General features: G+C 32.4%; 1 protein-coding gene across 1 annotated transcript; it reads right to left on the bottom strand.

Moving 5' to 3' along the window:
- Positions 1 to 15867: 15867 nt before the first annotated feature.
- LOC136067581 (protein WHAT'S THIS FACTOR 1 homolog, chloroplastic-like) lies at positions 15868 to 17210 on the bottom strand. Its single transcript, XM_065773672.1, has one exon. It carries the CDS (start codon positions 16885 to 16887, stop codon positions 15868 to 15870), a length of 1020 nt encoding a protein of 339 aa, XP_065629744.1. The 5' UTR covers positions 16888 to 17210.
- Positions 17211 to 22766: the final 5556 nt, after the last annotated feature.

Below are 22766 nucleotides of genomic sequence, written 5' to 3'. Positions count from 1 at the left end.
TTTAGCACATCTCATAAAGCTTCATTTTTGTGTTTGGTGTGGCAATGTGCCAAATATTTGGCATTTGGCACATTTGCCACACCTGCTGTGGGTGCTCTTAGGCTCTTCTATTTTCTCAACTTCTTCAAGCTACTTAATTTTTCGCCAAATTAGTATCAAGTATAACACCAAATTATACCAATTCATCAAAGATTTACAATGTAAAACCAAACACTTTTAATGTCAATAAATTTCATAACCCCAACCCAACTATTGAATTATTAAAAAAGTTCAACATTTCTATAATCTTCATGAAAATAAGTATTCCATTGGTTTTCATCATGAACTTCATAAATAAATAACAAAATAGATTATTCACACACAAAAAAACTTCAATATATCCAAGTTATAAATAAAATACCAATACAAATTGTGCTAAGGTGGGAAATGTACTATCTTTTGCCATATATAAATACAACATGACTTGAGACCTTAAAAGCTTATGTGAAACATGTTTAAATTGTACCATATGGTTTTATTCAAACATTAAGAATACAAAAGCCAAAAATCTAGATATTTACGGCATTTGTTTCAAGTTTATGCCAAACCAAAACAGAAGGCATGCCTGAGTGCAGTTCACAAAGGCTTTATGGCTTGGTAGTGTTGTCAAAATTTGTGCAATCTTCCAAACAAACAAACAAACAAACAAACAAACAAAAAAAAAGAAGTCAAAATCTGTGTGGTCTTCCAAACTAAAAAGCAACCCTAAATAAATAAATAAAGATGTAGATGATATGTAAAAAGATGGGTACTTAATAATGAAAATTAAAAGGGTGTGAATTAAAAGGAAAAATACCTTGGGGAGATTATAGTGACAAAGCAACCCTGCAAAACTATAGAAGAAATGTATTTATAATCAAAACTATAGAGAAATAAACAATAAAAAATAAATAAAAAACAGTCACAGTCACATATTCATACTAAACAAAGGCTAGACTTGAGACATTGTAGTTCATGATGTTATGGTTGGAATGACAAAGACTACAAGTAGAGAGTTAAAGCAAGAGCTAGGTCTTAAAGCGAAGGGAAAGGTCTAGAAGCCATAAAANTTGATTTGGAGCGTGTGAGCGACGTGGTAATTCATTGGTGATTTTCAGACTTCATCATTAAGAATATAAGTAACATGAAATTTAATGATTAGATTTTTAAATTTACACCTAAAAAAGAGATATATAATAGTTTGAAGGGCTCTCTAAACTAGTTTAGAGAGAAACTTTGTTCAAACAATAACTTAGCAATTTTCATGTCTTTGTAAATCAAGTTAGTGTTCTTTCTTTCTCATCTCACTCACGCCTTTCTCGTTTCTGTGAAGAAAGTTCTGTACACATTTCTTAAATAAAATGGAATTAGGGGGGGATTAAAATGAGTTTCAAACATCAGAAAGCCAAAATGATGCATTGGGTCGATATTGATCCTAACTGTGTTATTTTTAGGCAAAAAGTAGAGGGTAGAATCGTAGAGATCATCTAAAAAGATATGGAGGCTTCTCGTGAACTAGTGTGTCATTAAGAATTGCAGCTGCTAATTTTTTATTTATATTATATATTCAAACTAAGTATTTTAGACAAATAAAAGTTTGTTTACAAAATAACAGAGCTATGATATTGTATTTGGATTACATGAGAACTCCTAAATATTAGTATTAGATTGCTTTAGATGTATTTGGATTATAAGAAAACTTCTAAATAGTAAATACTATAAAATTGTTTTGAAGGTATTTGGATTATATGAGAACTCCTAAATACTAAATAGTATCAGATTACTTTAAAAGTTCCAGTGGCAGTGATTAATGATCTTTCAACGCCTTGATTTTAGCTATAGATAATGTTATCTCAATAGGTATTAGGTAGCATAAGAATGCCATCAGCCATCAAACTAGAATTAAATTAGAGGAAAACATTGTGAAGCTAATGCGTTTGGAGACAGTGGCAAAGGGGGGAGCCCATGGCTCCACTGCTTTTCCTTTAAATTAGAGGAAAACATTGTGAAGCTAATACGTTGGAGCAATATTTTTATTATTAAATTTTGGGACATGTTAAAGTTTGTCGTGTATTAAAAAAAAAAATTAGTTTTTTTTTTCTCTTTATTTAGTTTTGGTCATTATTATATATGAATGATTTTTATGGTTAAGGCATATGAATGGTATTTATTATTTAATTATCTAAGATTATTATTTTGTAGTCATTTTATGATTCTAAAAATATTGTTACAGCTATTTAATTTAATTAACAAAACAAATTTAATATATAATATTTTAAAAATATTAATTGTGACTAATATAATTTAAAGGGAAAATACACATAACTTAATTAAAGGAAAATTTAATTATCTTGAACTATATATATATAATACCGCCTTAATAAATTTTCTTACATAGGAGAAAATAAGTAAATAACATAAAGCCATGTCGAAGACATACCTTAAGTAAAAATATACATATACATGTATTTTGCAAATTTAAACATTATATATATTTATTTAATTTGGTCCCCCAGAAAAAATTCATATTCCGCCACTGCTGGGAGATCAAGGAATTGAGTTAGACAGTTGCAGCTTCTGCAACTATGTTCAGAATAGGGCCTTATGCTCCATATGGAGTATCTCTTATTTTGTTCTTCAGGTTCCTTCTATTTATCTTGAAAGAAATCTGTTGGGTTTGTATTTTTATAGGTTTTTGAGTGGGTTTGCCTGTTTGTTGTACTTTTTTTTTTTTGGAGGGTATAAACTTGTGTATTGTGTTTCTTTCAAGTAAAGCTCTCACTCATTAATAAATAAATAATTTTCAAGTATTTCAACACAGTTACACAGCAAAGCAGGAAAGAAATAATATTCTGGATTGAACAATGTTGTAATTGACACCACCAAGACACTGAAGGCGTAAAAGGTTGGGAACACTTTAATGAGAGTCACTATTGAACTTCTATTTCTGGTGAGTTTCTAACAAACTTCAGCACCAATAATTAAAGAAAAAATCTAGGAACGCAAAACCTTTCAGAACTTCTTACCATAATTATGATGTGTCAAGTATGACAAGTGAAAAAAAAATAATGAGTTATTGTTTAAGTAATGGTTAACCACTCATAGTTTGCCATGTTAAAATTGTGGGAAAAAGTCGTGAAATAATTTATAATCTTAGATAGCTCATAATTGAATGGAATAGCTGTCCAGCTTCACCAATGGCAGCCAATATTGGTGGTCTGGCTCTCAAAAGAGAATATACACATCAAAAGCGTAGCGGTAAAGTGTGCGCAAAAGTGATAGACTTTATCTTAGCGGGGCCGCATAAAATAATCCCCATGTGCCTCAAATTGAAGACTGCCATGCAATCCTTATCAATGTCCGAATCTAATGAACATTTACCTATGGTATACAAAACTTGCCCTGCATGTGTCACCCAATCAATATTTGGTTACAGTGGAAAACCTTCCCTAGCCAACTGTTATCCCTTATGCTTTAATTGTGGTAGGTTTTAGCATATGGGTCTTCCAGAATGTATGATTTGAGAATTCTGACCATTTTTTTTAATCGATACAAATTGTGATCCAAATCTCACAGATATTTCGATCCCAACAAATGCTGACGCTATACCTTTAATTTGATTAAAAAAAAAAAAAAAAAAAAAAAAAATCCCACTACCAACGTTTGAAAGAAAATAACTATCCCTCGCACAAAATAAGCAAAACTATCCCACGTTAAAAAAGAAAAAAAAAGAAAAAAAAAAAAGAAAAAAGAAAAAAAAGTGAAGTGTCAGACTAAACTATCCCAGGATTCATTTTTAAACTATTACTTTTTTTTTTTTTGATTTATTACATTATTATTTTTTTTATAACTATTACATCATCGATTGGATTTAGATAAACAGACAAAAGCTTCTAATTGAAAAAGGAATCCTATCTATTTTTTTAAATTGTGATGAAAGAAAAATTATGATACTAAATCTTCAGAAAAGCGCGTGTCATGATTCTAGTTATTATTATTACTTTTAAGTTCAATATAGGATTCATGTCCATGTGCGATAATTAGTAGTCAAGGTATATTTGAAATTGGAATTGGAATGACATCTAAAACCAATATATCAAAATAATCACCGTGGATATCATAAAAATATTATCCGGGCAAGAATTAGAGGTACCTTTATCATGCATAACATATTTTTTAGGCTAAAATGCAAAACTTACCCTCTAAGTTTCACCATATTTCATTTCAGTCCTTTAAATTTGCATTTTGTCATTTCAGTCTACTAAGTTTCAATATTTCTCAATTCAATTCTCTGTTAACAGTCCGTCTATTGGTACCGTTAAGCTGCTCAAAATGATGTCTTTTGCCTTAATTTAATATTTAATTTTTATTTATTTCTTAATTTTTAAAAAAAAAACCCAGAAATTAGAGGGAGATGAGACACAGATCGAAGGACCAAAAGAGGATGTTGCTGCCTCAGACTCCTGTCATACAAATCAACACGTATCTTTCTACACCATCAATCAAAACAAACAAACGAACATAGATTGATCAAACTAAATCACCAAATTTTAACCCACAAAAAAATAAAATAAAATTTGAAAATGTCTCCGGAGGTTGATCTTCTAGAAAATGGCGGTGACCCCTCGTCCTTAATCTTTGTCATTGAGATTATCAATAGTGTACGATCTCTTCTAGCTACAACGTAATATAATCTTTCCCATCAAATTCTTCAACAATCTTTGCATCCCAACACAATTTTTCTTTTTTCTTTCAAAGGTCATTTAGTCCTTTCCCGAAGTTTTTTTTAAGCTTTGAGAGATGGACGGCAAGATGCAGATCATTTCGGTCTCTCGATCTCTATTTCTCTTTCTCCATCTCAGTCTCAGTTATTGGGTTAGGCTAGGGGTGGTGGGATTTGTTTCGTGTTCTTCAGATGGGGAGGGACGACATGTTTGCTTAATTTAATTTCTGTTTTTTTTTTTTTTTTTTTTTTTTTTTTTTTCAAATTAACGTTTTTTTAAAATTAAAAAATAAATAATAAAATAAATATTAAATATTAAACAATGGCCAAAACGACGTCGTTTTGGATAGCTTAACGGCAGATATGGATGTTGAGTTAATGGAAGATTGAATTGAGAAGATTTGAAACTTAGAGAATTGAAATGACAAAATGCAAACTTAGAAGACTGAAATAAAAAATTATGAAATTTAAAGGGTGAGTTTTGCATTTTTGCATATTTTTTATTCCTGTTAATCAACTTTTATCCAATACAACCAAATTATATTTTACTACGCTGTTCGGATCACAACGGGCAATTGCCCTTGGCCCACCAAAAAAAAATGGCAATTAATAGATGTCGATCCTAACTTTGCCATCTGCCTTGCGAGAGTTTGATTTTCTTGTTTTCTTATCCATCATAAATCTTTAGAGTACAAGAAGAGAACTTGATTTGAACTCCATGAATAATACTAACAATCTTGTAACTACTGGGTATTAAATTTTTTGAAAGCTAAGTTGTATTCTCATAGTGTTACACCTGTTTTTTTTTTTTTCCTTAGTGCATTGTGTCTTTGAATATTAATATAAAGGCTCTGATTAAATAGTGCTCTTAAAACATTTGTTAGTTAACCATTTTAACAAAATTTAATTACTTTTATGGGAAACATAAAAAAGTTATCAAAAAAATTAGAGGGTGTTTGGTTTTTATAAGTTTTCATCACCCAATTTTCAGTTTTCATCACTCATTTTTCAAATTTTGTGAGCCCCACACCAACTTTGTTTGTTTAAATCAGTTTTTGAGAATTGAGTTTTAGTGGCATTTTTGTAAAATTTTGCAAATAATGGGACTCACCTATATGACTTATCCCATCACATAAGGTCTCTCTCTAAAAATCAGTTTGGCATTCTCTCACTCCAGCCTGTTTTGCTCTCTGTCTCTTCTCCTTCTCCATTTCTTTTCTTTTACCCAGAGCTCTCTCTTGTCACTGAACCTTCATTCCTCCTCCACAAGCCACCACCACTACACTAGTACACCATAATGAGCCATCATGAGATCAATTCAAGCTTAGCGTAGATCAGGCCTTCGGTCTCTCTCTCTCTCTCTCTCTCTCTATTTTCCAGATTGGTTTCTCTCAATTTTTTTCTCTCTCATTGCTTTTGCTAGATTGGTTCATCTCTATGTCTAATTTCGTGATTTGGGTCTCCGATCTAAGGATTCTGAGTTTGGGAATTTGCTATTTTTGTGGTTTGAGTTTCCTGTGCATTTGTGTGTTGGTGGTTTTGGATTTTTGGTTGTGGTTGTTAAGGTTTGGGCTATGGTGGAGATTGCCTGTGCATTCATTTGGATTTTCTGTGGGAGGTTGTGGTTGTGGTTGAGGGCTGTTGGTGAGTTTGGATTTTTGCTTGTAGTTGTGGGTTTCCTGTGCATTCTCTTTTGGATTTTTTATGTGGCTGTTGGTGGTGTTGATGGTAGTGAAATTTGGGTTTGCCATTGGTGGTGGTGATGAAACTTGGTTTGGGTGTGGGTTTCATGCTCTTCATGTAGAGTCACATGAGTAAGGGAAAAAGACAGTTGAAAAAGATTGATAGGTGGGCTCCATCATTTTGGCAAAAAGGGGACTAGAAAGTTGAGATATGTGACTAAGTTTTGTTACCAAACAAAAATTTTGGAGTTTTTGAGTGATAGTGGGGTTTGGATTATGAGTTATGAGTTTTGAGTTTGAGTTATGAGTACTGAGTTATAAAAACTGAATCATGTCTAAACCAAACGGGCCCTTAGTTACTTTTTTTTCTTTTTCCATAAAACATTTCTAAATATATTTGTTAGATTTTCCCTAATATCAATAAGGGTTAAAATAATCTTGAGAAGGGTCTTTAGCTTCCTTCTATGCGGCCGACGGGCCAAACAAAATATTATTATAATAATATTAATTTTTATCTTAATTATAATTAATATAATGTTATATTTTTAATATGCCAAAATTATTTTAAAAAATGAAAAAAAAAAAATATATCCTATATTTATCAATGCCTTTAAGTAAAGAAAATAACAAAACAAGATTTTAACAAACAAAAACAAATTATTGTCATCTTTCAAAAGAGATATACATTCATATATATATATATATAATATATTAATAGTGCCTCGAAATATTTATGTTATAATTTATTCTCCTTTATGAAATACTATTTAATAAGAAATAAAATTTTGAGATAATTCCACAAGAACATAAATTTACATAAGTTGTATTTAGTACTTATTTAACTATTAAAAATATTTTCATTTATAAATGGGATTTTGACTTTGAAAAAAAAAATTGAAAGAAGACTAATTCATCCAAAAAGTTCTTTTTTGAGAAACAAAATATAGTAAATATATATGCTATTATTATGTATGACTTATTAAATTAAATATCACTAAAATACATATGAATTTCTTTTTTACATCAAGTAATATACATATACATTCTTAAAAAAAAAAAAGTAATATACATATATACTTGTTCTAGTGCACACTCAGCTCATAGCTTATATAACTTTTGCCTGCCCTTGATGTCAAATCTTGACTCCAATATTGGTTCTATGTTTTTGTGTAGTACTAAGTTTGGGGCAATACATGTTCTATTTTTCTTTCCTCATGAGAATTGTTTTTAAAATTATATAAATCTTGATAGTCAGAAATGTTAAAAATGTCAATGAAATTAAGTACTAGAACAACAGTTATATTTCACACATTTTGTTATGTTTGTTTATATTATACCTTATATGGACAAAATTGCAAAATGTCCCTTTTGGGCAAACTAAGTAGCGTTTTGCCCTCTTTCTCAAACTAATTAGGGAAATGTCCATCTTTTGAAAATCGAGTTTCTTAAAATCGATTTAGGTCCTATAGCGGCGTTTTTAAGAAGCCTATAGTGACGTTTTCAGGACCTATAGTGGCGTTTTGTAACTCGATTTATATAAAATCGAGTTATAGTTAAAAAAATTAAAAAAATTGCCTATAACTCGATTTATTGGAAGTCGAGTTACAAAACGTCACTATAGGTCCTGAAAACGTCACCATAGGTCTTTAAAAACACCGTTATAAGGCTTTAGAGGGGCATTTCCCTAATTAGTTTGAAAAATAGGGCAAAACGCTGCTTAGTTTGCCCAAAAAGGACATTTTGCAATTTTTTCCTACTTTATACGTAAACATAAACATGTATGTGACCATTGATTTTGAGTAGAGCTTGTCGTGTGTCTTTGTGTTAGAATTGCATACTCTCTCCTATAGTGTGTGTGTGTCATCCAATTGTAATTTATAATTGGTTCAATTCCATAAATTAATACATTGATTAGTATGATATGAGTAATGACCGGAAAGTGAGGGTTTGTTTGGAATGGTGAGAGATTCTCCATCTCCCTCCATCCATGAGGTTTGTAAATACAAAAATTTTCCTTCATTACAACTGATTCTAAGGTTAGTGGTGACAATTCATGTTAACCGGTTTATTTGTGCCTTTTCAAGGTAAGGGTATTTCGAATAGCACATATAAAGAAATATAATCTATTGATATCAATTTACTTTAGTACTATTTGATTATTGTTGTAATAGCGGAGTTGACTCCAATTGCGGTAGTAACAAGGGGATTTAGAAATCAGTAAACAACTCCAAAGGCTGAATTTTTTTTTCATTTATTTATTGATATCTGCCTTTTAACAACATTTGCAGATTACTATCATAATTATTTCTAATGTTGCCCTTCTTGCCTAATCACAAAATTAAGCAGGAATGTAACATTATGATGCAAGTATATTGTACTAATTGGCCTTTTCTCGAAAATGTAAATGAATTTTGACTCACTATGGTTACAATTAAAGAAACAAGGCAAGTGCATTTGTGGTTTAATGAAATTGAGAAAATATTGCTATATGGAAACAGGTAATTCAAGATGAAGGAGTATCATATTATCAAGAAGTTTTTTTAAAAATTATTATTACTTATTTATACAAACCTCAAGAGAGTATGTTGTTTTGTCTATAGTTTGGGTATGAATCTTTTTTTTGAAAGGAAATGACTTATATTTACATTTATACAAATCTCAAAGAGTGTCATTTCATGAAATTATAATAAATTGATTTATACTTGTTCATACATGTACATAAATATAAATATTTACGCACACATATTGTTGGTGTGGATGCTTATTCCAAACACTTTTATTATTCTTTATTTCCTAGCCATTGGGAATTTATGTTCGGCAATAAATGATAAAATAGTTGTGGGGGCAATAATGGATATTCCATCTGCCAATAACTATAGGCTATTATTGTCATGAGTAGCCTATATAGTACACATCACTACACACTCTCCTATAAGTATTTTCTATTACTCTATATTTACAAATACATAATTTCTATTCTCTTTCTCTTACTCTATATTTTCAAATACATAATTTCTATTCTCTCTCTCTCCCACATATTTTTTTACAATTTATATTTGTTCTAAGAAAAGGCAATAGAGGGTTGTTCTTGAATCTTTGCGAATGAAAATGTGTCTTCACAAAAATTGACGCTATAGTCTAATATCTTCGGGAGTTGTTTAACCAAGAGAACCAGTCACACCAAACTTTACTCTAGGCGGCATGAATAATTTTTTAAGGACAATGTTTTTGTAACGTGATTCTATAACAATGTGAGATCATTCTAAATTCTTTTTCATTTTATGTTCTTGCTAATTATTTGGAATATTATTTAATGGATCAAAACTTGTTTATTCACTAAAATATTTCCAACATATATAAATTGATACAAATACAAAAATAGATAGATGTAAATAGTATAAATATAAATGCAAATGTATATCACCTTAAGAGAGTTTTAGACTTTATAACGGAAAGATAGTTGAATTTGAGGTGATTATATTAATTCGTGAGTCAGGGATTGAAAGAGAGTGTTATAATTATGTCTGATTTACTTTATTCAATTCCTCGATCGATTGGATAAGAATACAATGCTTGATAAATAAATTTTAAAAAAAAAATTATAAAAGGAAATAACAACTGGTCAAATACTATCGTATCTCCTCTTAAGAATCATATTAATATTGATAAAATTGTTTCTAAAAAAAAAAAAAATATTAATATTGACAAAAATTTATCACCTAACAACTAAACAATTCTACTCAAGCAAATAAGTCAGACAATCAAGCAAGAGAACTAGCATAGCACACACAGCACATGCAATCCTTGCAACGTTGCATAACCCGAGGTTCATCCTGACAGACTCACGCATGTCTTTAAGAAATGGTGGAAAAAGACATTACTTGTTCATACATGGTGATAGTTTACTTTTTCATATTTTGATTGAAGGATGATTCCATTCACAGACCAAAAAAACAAAAAAACATTGATCTTTTTTTTATTCTATTTAAAAGACAAATCTATAATGGTGGTTTTCATTTAGCCATTGCAATCCTTTTTCTTTAAAATGGGTCACATGTATAGATCAAATAGCTAGGCATTGGTGATGGTATGATATATATATATATATATATATATTTTTTAGACTCGTAAAGGTCCATTTACACGCTGGGGTCATACTGAGATCCTAAGTCCTAAGAACGTCATCTTCAATTCATCAAAGGATGGAGGAAAAAAAAAAGAGGCCAAGGCATCTTCCTTGCATACAGCGGCTAACGTGGGGGAATGATTGCCCGGAAAAAAAAACAAGAACAATTAGAATCTATTGCGATCTTTGCTGCTGCGTGGGCAGCATGGTTATAGCTTTATTTTTTACCTAAAGAAAAAAGCAGGACATAAAAGACTCAGCTAGGACATGGATATGTTTGAAACTTAAGAGGAGATGGACCAAACAAGGCAGTCAGAGCCATCAAGGATAGAGTCGATGCAGACTTGGAACTGTATATTGCTGCATCTACGTTGACCTTGACAGAGGCCGGAGGGGGAGGAGACCACCTGTGGATGGGAAGAGGTGGTGTGGGAAGCTCAGGCTCAGTGAAGAGAAGAGAAAACTCTCGGAGCTTGTTATGGATGAAGGGAGATCTACCAGCCCTTTGAGATGGAGAACAGTGTTGCGAGTGCGATATTTTGTGATTTCTCATATGCACATTTCTATTTGCGTCTGTATGATAAACGTTTGTCAGTGTGGTTGTATCGTAACGTGTTGTATGGTTATTAGCAAAAATAATTAACAAGTTGTGTATTTGGTTTGATTAGTGTTTGATGTTCTGGTATTTCCTTAATTTAATTTGTTTTCTATAACCATGTCATTGCTTCCTTAACGTGTTTCAATGGTTTATCTTTTTACCGATTTCTTTAGAGAAAAAATTATGATAGTCAATTACTATTTTTGTGTGATTCAGTGGATGGGCTACGGATAGAGACACCACAAAATCCTCAACTATTAGTTTTAAATTTACACATGAAGTTTAATGTGGTTGTATCTCTTCTCGATTGGATGGTATACCATGAAATGGTTGAATTTTAAGAAGTATGAACACAATATAGTTTATGGTTAATTATAGGTTAATTTTACATTGTAGGCTAAATAAATATCTACACATTTGTTCAATCTGCCATGTGAATTTTATATTGCTAGTACATATTTAATTTAAGAGATCCATATTTTATGGTAGTCAATTACTAATTATGAAACTAAAAATTGAAGTAATTTATATAATCATTTATTTTGTATGCTATTATTATGGATCTTTCCAATAAAAAATTAAATTATGCTATTATTATGGATCTCATAAAATGTAAAATTCATTTATTTCGAGAGGGTCCTGTCAGAAAAAATGGATCTCTTGAAAAGTTTCTGACAGTTACTACTCTCAAAAACCTTGTAACGAATGTTCGAAAGGGTCCTTCAGGTAATTTTGGGACAAAATTGCAAAATGTCATTTTTGGGCAAATTAATTAGTGTTTTATCCTCTTTCTCAAACCAATTAGGAAAATGCCCCTCTTTTGAAACTCGATTTTCTCAAAATCGAGTTATAAAAAAAAAAAAAAAATTTGGAGCCCTATAATGACGTTTTTAAAGACCTATAGTGACGTTTTCAGGACCTATAGTGACGTTTTGTAACTCGACTTTCAATAAATCGAGTTATAGGCAATTTTTTAAAATTCTTTTTACCTATAACTCAATTTTATATAAATCGAGTTACAAAATGCTACTATATGTCCTGAAAACGTCACTATAGGTTCCTTAAAAACGCCGCTATAAGACTTAAATCGATTTTGAGAAACTCGATTTTCAAAAGAGGGGCATTTCCTTAATTAGTTTGAGAAAGAGGGCAAAATGCTGCTTAGTTTGCCCAAAAGGGACATTTTGCAATTTTGTCTGGTAATTTTGTTACCAATTTCTTTGGGTTTCCTTTAACATAAATTGTTTTCTCATTCGGGTAGTCTTATAATTTGTAGTTCTTCAAGTTTCCAAAATGCAAATCGATCTCTTGCCTTTGCGTAGTCCTATAATTGCTTCAGGTTTACTAAAACACGAATCTCAAGTTTCCTAAAATTCAAATCTTTTATTCATTTCTAGTGACTGACTATGATAACGACTATCATTGTTCACACTTCACGTATGAATTAGTTGATAATGGTTGGGTGGCCATTTCTTAACTTTATATTTTTTTTCCTATATATTATTTTTATCCTTGCACGTAATCCCCGATTTCTTATTGTTATTATTATTATTTTTTAAGTTCAATAGAGGATTCGAGTTTATGTGTGATATTTACTAGCCAAGGTATATTTGAAATTGGAATTGGGATGACATCTATAACCAATATATCAAAAAAATCACTGTGGAGATCTTAAAAATATCCCGGCAAGAATTAGTGGTACCCTTATCATGCATAACATATTTTTATTCCTGTTAATCAACTTTTATCCAATACAACCAAATCATATTTTACTACGGTGTTCGGATCACAACAGGCAATTGCCCTCGGCCCACCAAAAAAAAAAAAAAAAAATAGGACAACCAAAAAAAAACCTAAAACAATAAAAAAAAAAAAAAAAAAAAAAAAAGAGATATGACCTAAGAGTCAGCACCTAGGCCTTGCTTGGAGTCAAAACCAAGCGAGAAAACCACTAAGAGTCAGCACCTAGGGTAGACCTGGAGTTAACACCAGACCAAACGGTCATTCTTTTTCACTCATCAAAATATCAACTAACTCCTCAAAGGAGTACAATAGGTTGCTTATAAAGGATTGTTAAACCTTAATTCTAATTGGCTAGAAAACCCTAATTGCTTTATTACAAAAATAATCTTTCTTCCAAATTAAAATATTAATAGCCTAATAAATTACTAGGACCTAATACATAAAAATACAATTGACTTGCAAACATAAATAATACTAAATAATAATTTTCTTGTGACTCCCGCATCATATCTATTTCCTAAAATTTTCATTTAGACAAAAAATACAAAACGAATTTAGCAACAAAAGATCTCTCAACAAATTTAGCCCTAGAGATGTGTCACTTCAGTTTTTGCCACCTACCCTAGTATGCAGCAACTCTAGAAACCTAGTATGCCTAGTATGCAATAAATCCTTGCCCATAGTCTAATATGGGTAATCTATCTTTCTATCTATCTATCTATCTATCTATATATATATAGATGGATTCAAATTACACCTGGTGTAACTTCACAAGAGTTACACTTTTTATGAACCATTGATTATTACTAAATCTAAGGATGTGTTTGGTTGAATGTAAAATATTTTCCGAGTGTAAAATATTTTCAGGTGAAAATATTTTCGGGAAAGGAAAATATTTTCAAGTGTTTGGTTGCATTCCAAAAAATGCTTTGGAAAATATTTTCTAGTATTTGGTTGTGTTGTTAAAAATGCTCTAGAAAACTCATTTTTATCATGTTTCTCACATTTTCTTAGGATCCAAACAAATATTATTGCAGAGAATCAAAATATATAAACAACACAAGAAACAAAAATCAAAACAAAAAAATCAAAATCAGACCAATCGTGAGAGAGGGACAAAGAGAGATCGTTTCGTGGGTGTGACTCGCCAGTGGATAAGGTGGGTTGATCTGAAGGTGGCGGCTCGATCTAGGAGTGGGTCACTCACTGGGTGGGTAGATCAGTTCGTGGGTTCGTGGTGCGATCTCCCCGGTGGACGAGGTGGGTCGATCGAAGGGTGGGTTCGTGGCGCGATCTCGCTGGTGCTGGGGTGCGAGCTTGCCGGTGCTGGTGTGCGATCTCTCTTTCTTGCTGTTTCTCTCTCTCTTCTGTTTTCTAGGGGCGAAATTGATTTGAAGGTAAAATACAAACGGAAATGGTTTTACAGGGTCAGAGGGCATATTTTACGGTCAATGGAAATGATTTTCTGTTTGACCCAATTTTCCTTGGGCACCCAAACACCCTCAAGGGTGTAAAATGTTTTCCTGATTTCCTTTACCACCGAAACAAACGCAGCCTAACGATCAAAAAACACTCATAGTAGTATCATTATTACTTCCTAGAAATTAGTGATTTAGGCATTAACTCTTCTTATTAAAGGAAAATAAAAAAATAAAAAAGCATTAACTTTTTTTTTTCCGTTCATATCATCATCTTCTTCCTCTTGTCTTTCTTTTTGAACTATACTTATAAGCCTCCACCATTCATATATATATATATATATATATTAACATTAAGAGTTCATTCCGAAGACCAAAAAATAAGATAAGATCTACACCATTGGTTCTGTAGCAGTTATTTCTTATTATCTAAGTTTTCAGTTTTCGTTCACTTAACATTTAGTAAGTAATCTAAGCATCCAAAAATAATCTTAACATAAAATAAGAGGAAGAAAAGGAGAAAATGATCTATCTAACTTAAAATGGACCCATTTTTTTTTATCTTTTTTTTTTTTTTAATCAATGGTTCACAAAAGGTATAACTCTTATGAAGTTACACCAGGTGTAACTTAAATCCATCTCATATATATAAAGAAATTCATGTTATTTAATTTAATAAGACCTACATAATAATAGCATATATATTAACTGTATTTTATTTCTCAATAAAGAACTTTTTGCATGAATAAGTTTTCTTTCAACTTTTTTTTTTCAAAGTCAAAAGCCCATTTATAAATAAAAAGATTTTTAATAGTTAAATAATTACTAAATACAACTTATGTAAATTTATGTTCTTGTGGAATTATCTAAAAATTTTATTGCTTATTAAATAATATTTTATGAAGGAGAATAAATTATAACATAAATAATTTGAGGTACTATTAGTTTTTTCTATATGCATGTATATCACTTTTGAAAAATAACAATAATTTGAGGTACTATTAGTTTTTTTTTCATTTTTTGAAAGAATTTTGGCATATAAAAAATGTAACATTATATTAATTATAATTAAGATAAAATTTAATACTTTTTTAATAATATGTTTTTTGGCTCATTGGCTACATAGAAGGAAGCTAAAGTCCCTTCTCAAGATTATTTTAACCCTTATTGATATTAGGGAAAAGCTAACAAATATTTTAGAAATGTTTTATGAAAAAGAAAAAAAACAAATAATTTTTTTGGTAGCTTTTTTATGTTTCCCATAAAAGTAATTTCATAATTTTGTTAAAATGGTGAACTAATAAATGTCCTAAGGGCACCCATTAATCGGTGCCTTTATAATATATTCTTAGACACATTGCACTGAAGGGGGAAAAAAAAAAGGTGTAACACTATGAGAATACATCTTAGGGTCCATTTGTTTTGGCTGAAAAGGGTTTCAGGAAATCATTTTACACTCCAATATATGTTTGGTAAGCACAGGAAAATAGGGTCAACGGAAATTAATTTCAGTTTTGACTGTAAAATACCCCTCTCAAGCCAGAAATCAATTTCAGTTTCTATTTTACCTTCAAATGCTTTCCAGCCCTCAGAGAGAGAGAGAGAGAGAGAGAGAGAGAGAGAAAGAGAGAGAGAGAGAGAGAGAGAGANTCTGAGTAAGGCGATATGTAAGGCATTTCTCTAAACACAGATATCCTCCTCATCTCACCCTTGGAAAGACTGAGACCCTTGGGTAGCAATACTCTTTTGAACCTTGGGGGCCTATCAATAATCAAATTCTTCTCTTCCAGTTCTCTAGCTCTATTTTCCTCCTCAGTTAACTCAGCTGCTGAAACTGCAAGCTCGGGATCCCAATGAGTCAATTCCAACGCAGGACCTCGTTCAGTCGGAACAACCCTGAAGTATTGCGGGTACCTATGACAAATAGTGTTACGAAATTCGAATGGCAGCCCAAGATCAGTCCTCAAATGGGCAATCTTCTCCAACAATATCCGCTTCTCCAACGACATCATCAACAATTTCCTCAATTTAACAACCAACAAATCCTCCATCTCATTCCTAATCTTCACCTCCTCCAAATAAAGCCTTTCAGCTTCGGGTGTCAACTTGAACTTCAATGAAAAAACCCCTTCTTCCTCGATATCGAACACTGCAGGGAATTTCCTTAACAAAGCAATAAACCGTCGCTTCTTGTCAAGACCCAATTCCCTTCTGTACTTACCTAGCTCTCTAAGAGACATAATTCTATCAGGTTGGCTCACTAGAATCTTCCTTATCTTCAACACCAGTTTCAGCTTCTTGTCCCTTTGTATGACATTGTCAAAAGGAAGCTCTTTTCTTCTCTTCACAACAGCTCTAATGGGTCCAGGTCCAGATGGGGCTTTTCTCAGATTACTCAAACTAACACTATTATTACTACTTTGTTGCAAAACCAAACTTGTGCCCCAAAACTGTGACCTGTCTGATAGGGAGAAATGGGATTTTACAGAAAGTTTGGGGTTTTGAAGAAAAGGATATTTGTATGAGATAAATAATGGTGAGGAAGTAGATGGAGAACAAAGCAAGTGTTGGGGTTTCATTGTGAGGCAGAGTTACACTAACAAAGAGAAATAATATATAATCTAAAAATCAAAAAGAGATAAAGGAGCAGGGACAGAAATGAAAATAGGGATAGGGAGTTACAGAGGCACACCAAGGGAAGGGAGCAAGACCAAGCCAAGCCACTAGGAGAGTGAGCCCTTCACAAGTGTCAAGTTCAATAAACGAAGAAGAAGCAGAGAAAATAGAACAAGATGGAGAAAACGAGAGAGAGGTCTGGTGAGTGGTGACTCCAGCCCTTTTGAAACTCTTGAATGAGAATGTTGAGAAGGGTGTGAGGGCAACGGAAATAGATGAGGTAGGTGAATTAATATTAACGAGTTTGTGGATCGTTTTTTTTTTTTTTTTTAAATTGATTTTTATGAGGTGATTTCGGTGATATGTACTGTATATATTAGTGAGAAAAATATATATATATAAGATGTAAAAATCAGATAGAAATTATTTAAAAGACTTAGATATTTTTGCAAACACTATAAGCTATAAAATTATTATAATAACGATAATTATTTATTTATAACATCACGGTCTGACCATAAAACCATTTTTATTCTATTTCTTTATCTATACCAGTTTTTAAAATCATTTGTTATATAGGGGGTTTGTGTTGCTGAATGTGTCTATGTGTGTTATTTTTATTTATTTATTTATTTATTTTATGAAACTATGTGTGTGATTTTTCTTCTAAAAAAAAATGTGTGACTTTTTTAATTTTTAATACAAGATAAAGATTCTACTCTAGTCTAATCTAAGTGTATATATATGTGAAGTTATGTTCTGGAGACTTAAATTTTGGCCCTTATTCCCCCATTTCATAAGAACTTTGTACTTATAAAATGACCATCACACGCGGCGGTAGTTTATTAAATTTTAGAATTAGTAAATCTTAACTATATATAAATTTAAATATAATATAATATAATATTATATTATTCTATATATATATATATTAAATTGGCTAATGTTTACCTTAACTATATATATAAATTGGCTAATTTTTACCACATTTTTGTATATAATGTAAATTTTATATGGTACTATTCACGTTTTTTCATATATATATATATATATTTAATTTTTTTATTTGTAGTCAGAAATTTTTTACCAATATTATCAAAAATATTAATTAAAAAAGAACTTTTTTTAAATCTTAATTTTTAAAAAACACACTTCCTCATACAATTAACTTAAACAAACACATTGTCTTTTCTTGTAATCATCACCATTTGTTAGAGCACTCACATCATTTCGTATATAAAAGCATAATGACTAACCTTTGCACATCCTGTTCCTAAAAACTAGTGTATAATCCGTGTAGATACATGGTACAATTAAAAACAACACAATTACACATATATGGATTCAATTATATCTTGTTTAAGTCATAGATATATACATGAGTTTTACTCTTTCTTTCTTTTTATTTTTTGGTTATACACATGAATTTACTCTTTTTTATTGAATTTTTTTATGGTTTATTTATAATAGACTTTTCATCTTTTGCACAATATTAACTCACCTAGAAATTAAAGAATATATATAGATAAGATGCGTAGCGCAAAATTAGATAATAATTAGAATCCAATTTGAAATCTAATTGGATTTTCTCTTAGTTTTACCTATTAATATATATATATATATATATATATATATATATATATATATATATATATATTTTACATCAAGTAATATACATATACATTCTCAAAAAAAAAAAAAAAAAAAAAAGTAATATACATATATACATGTTCCAGTGCAGCCTCATAGCATATATAACTTTGGCCCACCCTTAATGTCAAATCTTGACATTGTTATTGGTTCTATGTTTACATGTAATACTAAGTTTGGGGCAATACATATTGTTCTATATTTTTTCTTGTTGAGAATTTTGTTTTTAAAATTATATAAATCTTGTTAGTCGGAAATGTTAAAAATATCAATGATATTAAGTACCAAAACATAAGTTATATTTCACACATGTTGTTATGTTTGTTTATATTGTACTTTATACATAAACATAAACACGTGTGTGACCATGGATGTTGAGTAGAGTTTGTCTCTCCCAGCGCGCGTGTGTCATCGAATTGTATTATATAATTGGTTTTGATTCCATAGATTAATACTTTGATTAGGATGATATGAGTAATGGCTGGAAACTGAGGGTTTGTTTGGAATGACGAGAGACTCTCTCCATCTCCCTCCATCCATGAGGTTTGTAAATGCAAAAGTTTTCCTCCATTACAACTGATTCTAAAGTTAGTGGTGACAATTCATGTTAACTAGTTTGTTTGTGCCTTTTCGAGGTATGGGTATTTCAAATAACACATATAAAGAAACATAATCAATTAAAATCGATTTACTTTAGTACTATTTGATCAATTGTTGTAGTAGTGGAGCTGACTCCAATTACGGTAATAACAAGGGTATTCAGAAACCATGTAAAAAAAACCAATCATAAGTGGAGAAAATTGTTCGTTCATTGATATCTGCCTATTAACAACGTTTGCAAATTACTATCCTAACTATTTTTAATGTTGCCCTTCTTGCCTAACCACAAAAGTAGGAACATAACGTTATGATGCAAGTATTGCACTCATTAGCCCTTTCTGGAAATGGTAAATGAACTTTGACTCACTATGATTACAATTAAAAAAAACAAGGCTAGTGCATTTGTGGTATAATGAAATTGAGAAAATATTGCTATCAGGAAACATATAATTCTACATGAAGGATTATCATTATTATCAAGAATTGTTTTTAAAAATTATTATTACTTATTTATATAAACCTTAAGAGAGCATGTCGCTTTGTCTATAGTTTGTGTATGAATCTTTTTTTGAAAGGAATTGACTTATCTTTACATTTATACTAATCTCAAAGAGTGTCGTTTCATGAAATTCTTCATTATAATAAATTGAGTTATACTTGTTCATACATGTACATAAACATTAATATTGATGATACCATAAATCGTCAGTTAGTTTCACAGTTCTCACGTGTTCTAGACAGAACCTGCGAAACATAAACAAAGAAAACCTTACAGAGAGTACCGGTGTGGTACTAGCCAAATGCCTTCCAAAGGTCAAGTTAGAGAGAATTTCTATAACTCTAGAGTGCCAAAATTATGCGTACCTTGATTTGTGAGGGTTTTGGGTTTTTATAGTAGTGTAGAGTTGACCTTAGTTTCTTGGTGGAGAAGGCATTTCCTTGTGGAGAGAATTCTCATTAATACTCGCATTTTACGGGATCCTTTCCTTGTAGGGATTTCTCTAATCATGGTTGGGTGTAGAACACAAGACATTTCCATACTAAGATTCTTGGAGACTACTCATGCCACATATGTGCCATATGGCTCTATCAAGCCGTCTCCCTTGGACCCGTCTACTTTAGGAAGTCCATCTGTTGCCTTGCCTCTCCGTCCAAGTCATGAGCCTGTCCACTAGTTCCTAGATGGAGTATTTAGGCCGTCTCTTTTGGTGACTCCGTCACTAATGTCTGCTCCCGTTATTTTTGTTTGTCTGCTTAGGGATTTTATCCCTATCAGCTGCCCCCTCACTCCATGGGTTCATTGCCTAGTATTCTGGATGGACATGTGGGGTGACGACTTCACCCAATTCTACGAAGTTGTGCCTTGATTGACAGGGTAGTTGAGAGTCATAAATGTTGAGGGGACATGTGGCATAATTTTAGTGGTGGGTCACATGGATCAAAGCGTCGCTCTGTCTTCCGCACAACTTCTTCTATATATATGTTGCTTTCTTCCTCCATTTCCATATTTTGTTGCAAATTTCTAGTGTCAGAGCTCATCCGTCGCCTACAAGAACCTTGTGATTCGTCATCTAGTGCATCCGTTCATCGTGCTCCTGTCTTCTTATTCGTGCCATATACCTGTAAGTACTTCCGTCCTGTACAGTTTTCTTTTATTTAAGACTATTGTGACTGTCGCATATATATACCTGTAGAGTTTTAGGAGTTTGTGCGTCATTTGTAGGTGTAATAGATATCTAGTGAAGCATCGAGTGAACAGTCATGTGTTCGCGAAAGAGTGGGCTACGATGAAGTGTACTCGTCAAGTCAAACTAACCCTAGCACTATATACCTTGATAGGGATCCGTTTGCCAACTCACCTTTCGAGGAGGAAGATGAGGACTCAGATGAGGACAGTTTAGAGAGTGATGTGGATGAAGTCTCAGGTGATAAGGAGAGTGGCGAGTCTATGCTCAGAACCGTCGTTGGCCCTAACGGCCTTAGGAACTTTGTCCTCCCCTTAATATGGACAATCAACGATTTTAGTTCGACTGTTAAAAGAAAATGCTTCAACACCATATGGGATAGGTACCAGATTCTCGTTGATATACCCATCTGTTTGCCATATAAATTTGAAAAGTGCTATTACCAGGGTGTCACCGACGTTGGGGTGTATGAGCAGATGTTCAAGGCTGAATTCAGGCTACCCTTGAGTGCACTTCACTGTCACTTGGCCCAATATCTAGGCCTTTCCGTCACCTAGATCTCTCCGAATGCTTGGAGAATCTTCATTGGTGCTGAAGTGCTGTATGGGGTATTAAGCAAGGGGAGCCGTCACTTAATAGTGGAGGAGTTCTTCCACTGTTATCGCCTATCAGAAATAGTCAAGTCGAGGGGCATTTATAGTTTCCTTCTAAGGTAACCGTCATTGAGACTGGTGTACGAGACCCTTGACTTCAACCAGAATTGGAAGAATTGGTATTTCTTCGTCCAGGGAGACAACTGGGTGTGTCACCTTGATGAACGGCATGATATACATCATTGATAGAACCTGGGGCATATTGCCCCCATCTGGTAGTTGTCCGTTTGCTTAATTTGTTCGCCACCTAAAACATATTTTCTATTGCCTAACTTAATGCTTATTTTGGTTGCAGCTTAGGACCTTTCAGAGGTTTCCCTTGAGGAGTGGAATTTTTGGAGAAAATCTTCCATATTCCACTTTAAAAGAGAGCTTGGAAATAGCTCGTCACCCTAGATACCATCCATTGGTACTGTGAGAGTCCCAAGCCTACAGACATCACCTGTTGCTACTACAAAACAGCTCGTAAATGTGAGTCCTTCGTTCCCTTTCTATACTTATTCTCCTTCCTTTTTTTGAATACTTTTATCTAGCTCTTTCTTTATCCTTTTTTGAATTTTTTTTATCTAACTCTTTCCTTCCGTTCCCTTTGGTGTAGAAATGGAAGACGGTAAAAGAAGAGCCCTCATTTATAAGCAAGCCGCTGAATATGTGAAGAAGTGGTAGGACGAAGTCGTGTCCCCTGTTGAAGGGACAGCGTAGATTAAATCGTTCCTGAAATGGAAGCCTACGGATAAAGGTGACCATCCAGCAAAAAAGCCTAAGGAGGTGGCTACGACCACTGTTGTACAGAAGCCTGTAGCTGTTCAAGTGTCCCCACCTTCTTGTCACAGTGCTAGCAAAGGTTTAATGATGGCCCAAGGTCCCACCCCTAAGAAACGCCCTCCTCTTCTTCGCAAGGATCCGAGCCGTGCTGTGGGGCTCCTATCGTCCATCATCAAGGACGATGACTATGAGGATTTAGGCAATTATGCTATTGAGGCCATGGGGGTGTCGGGTCTTTTTGATTTGTCTTAGGTACATAATTTTCCTCCCCTTTTATTCTTTATCTAGTGTTCTTAGTTTTGACCGTCTCTTAACTTTTTGCAAGGGGTGCTGATGATGAAGGGTCTGATAGATCGTTGCCTGGCTAAAAAGAAATGGGTCGATCGTCTAAGGAAGAAGGTTAAGGCTATAGAGATGGAATTGACTGAGCTTAAGGATTGGAAAGAAATTCAAATAAAAAAGCTTACCATGACCAAGAAGGCTCTAAAG

This window comes from Quercus suber, unplaced genomic scaffold (genome assembly GCF_002906115.3).
Source record: "Quercus suber isolate HL8 unplaced genomic scaffold, Cork oak 2.0 scaffold_78, whole genome shotgun sequence".
In the NCBI taxonomy this organism is placed as follows: domain Eukaryota; kingdom Viridiplantae; phylum Streptophyta; class Magnoliopsida; order Fagales; family Fagaceae; genus Quercus; species Quercus suber.
Note: the sequence above shows the minus strand (reverse complement) of the source record. Positions and strands in the feature narration are given on the sequence as shown.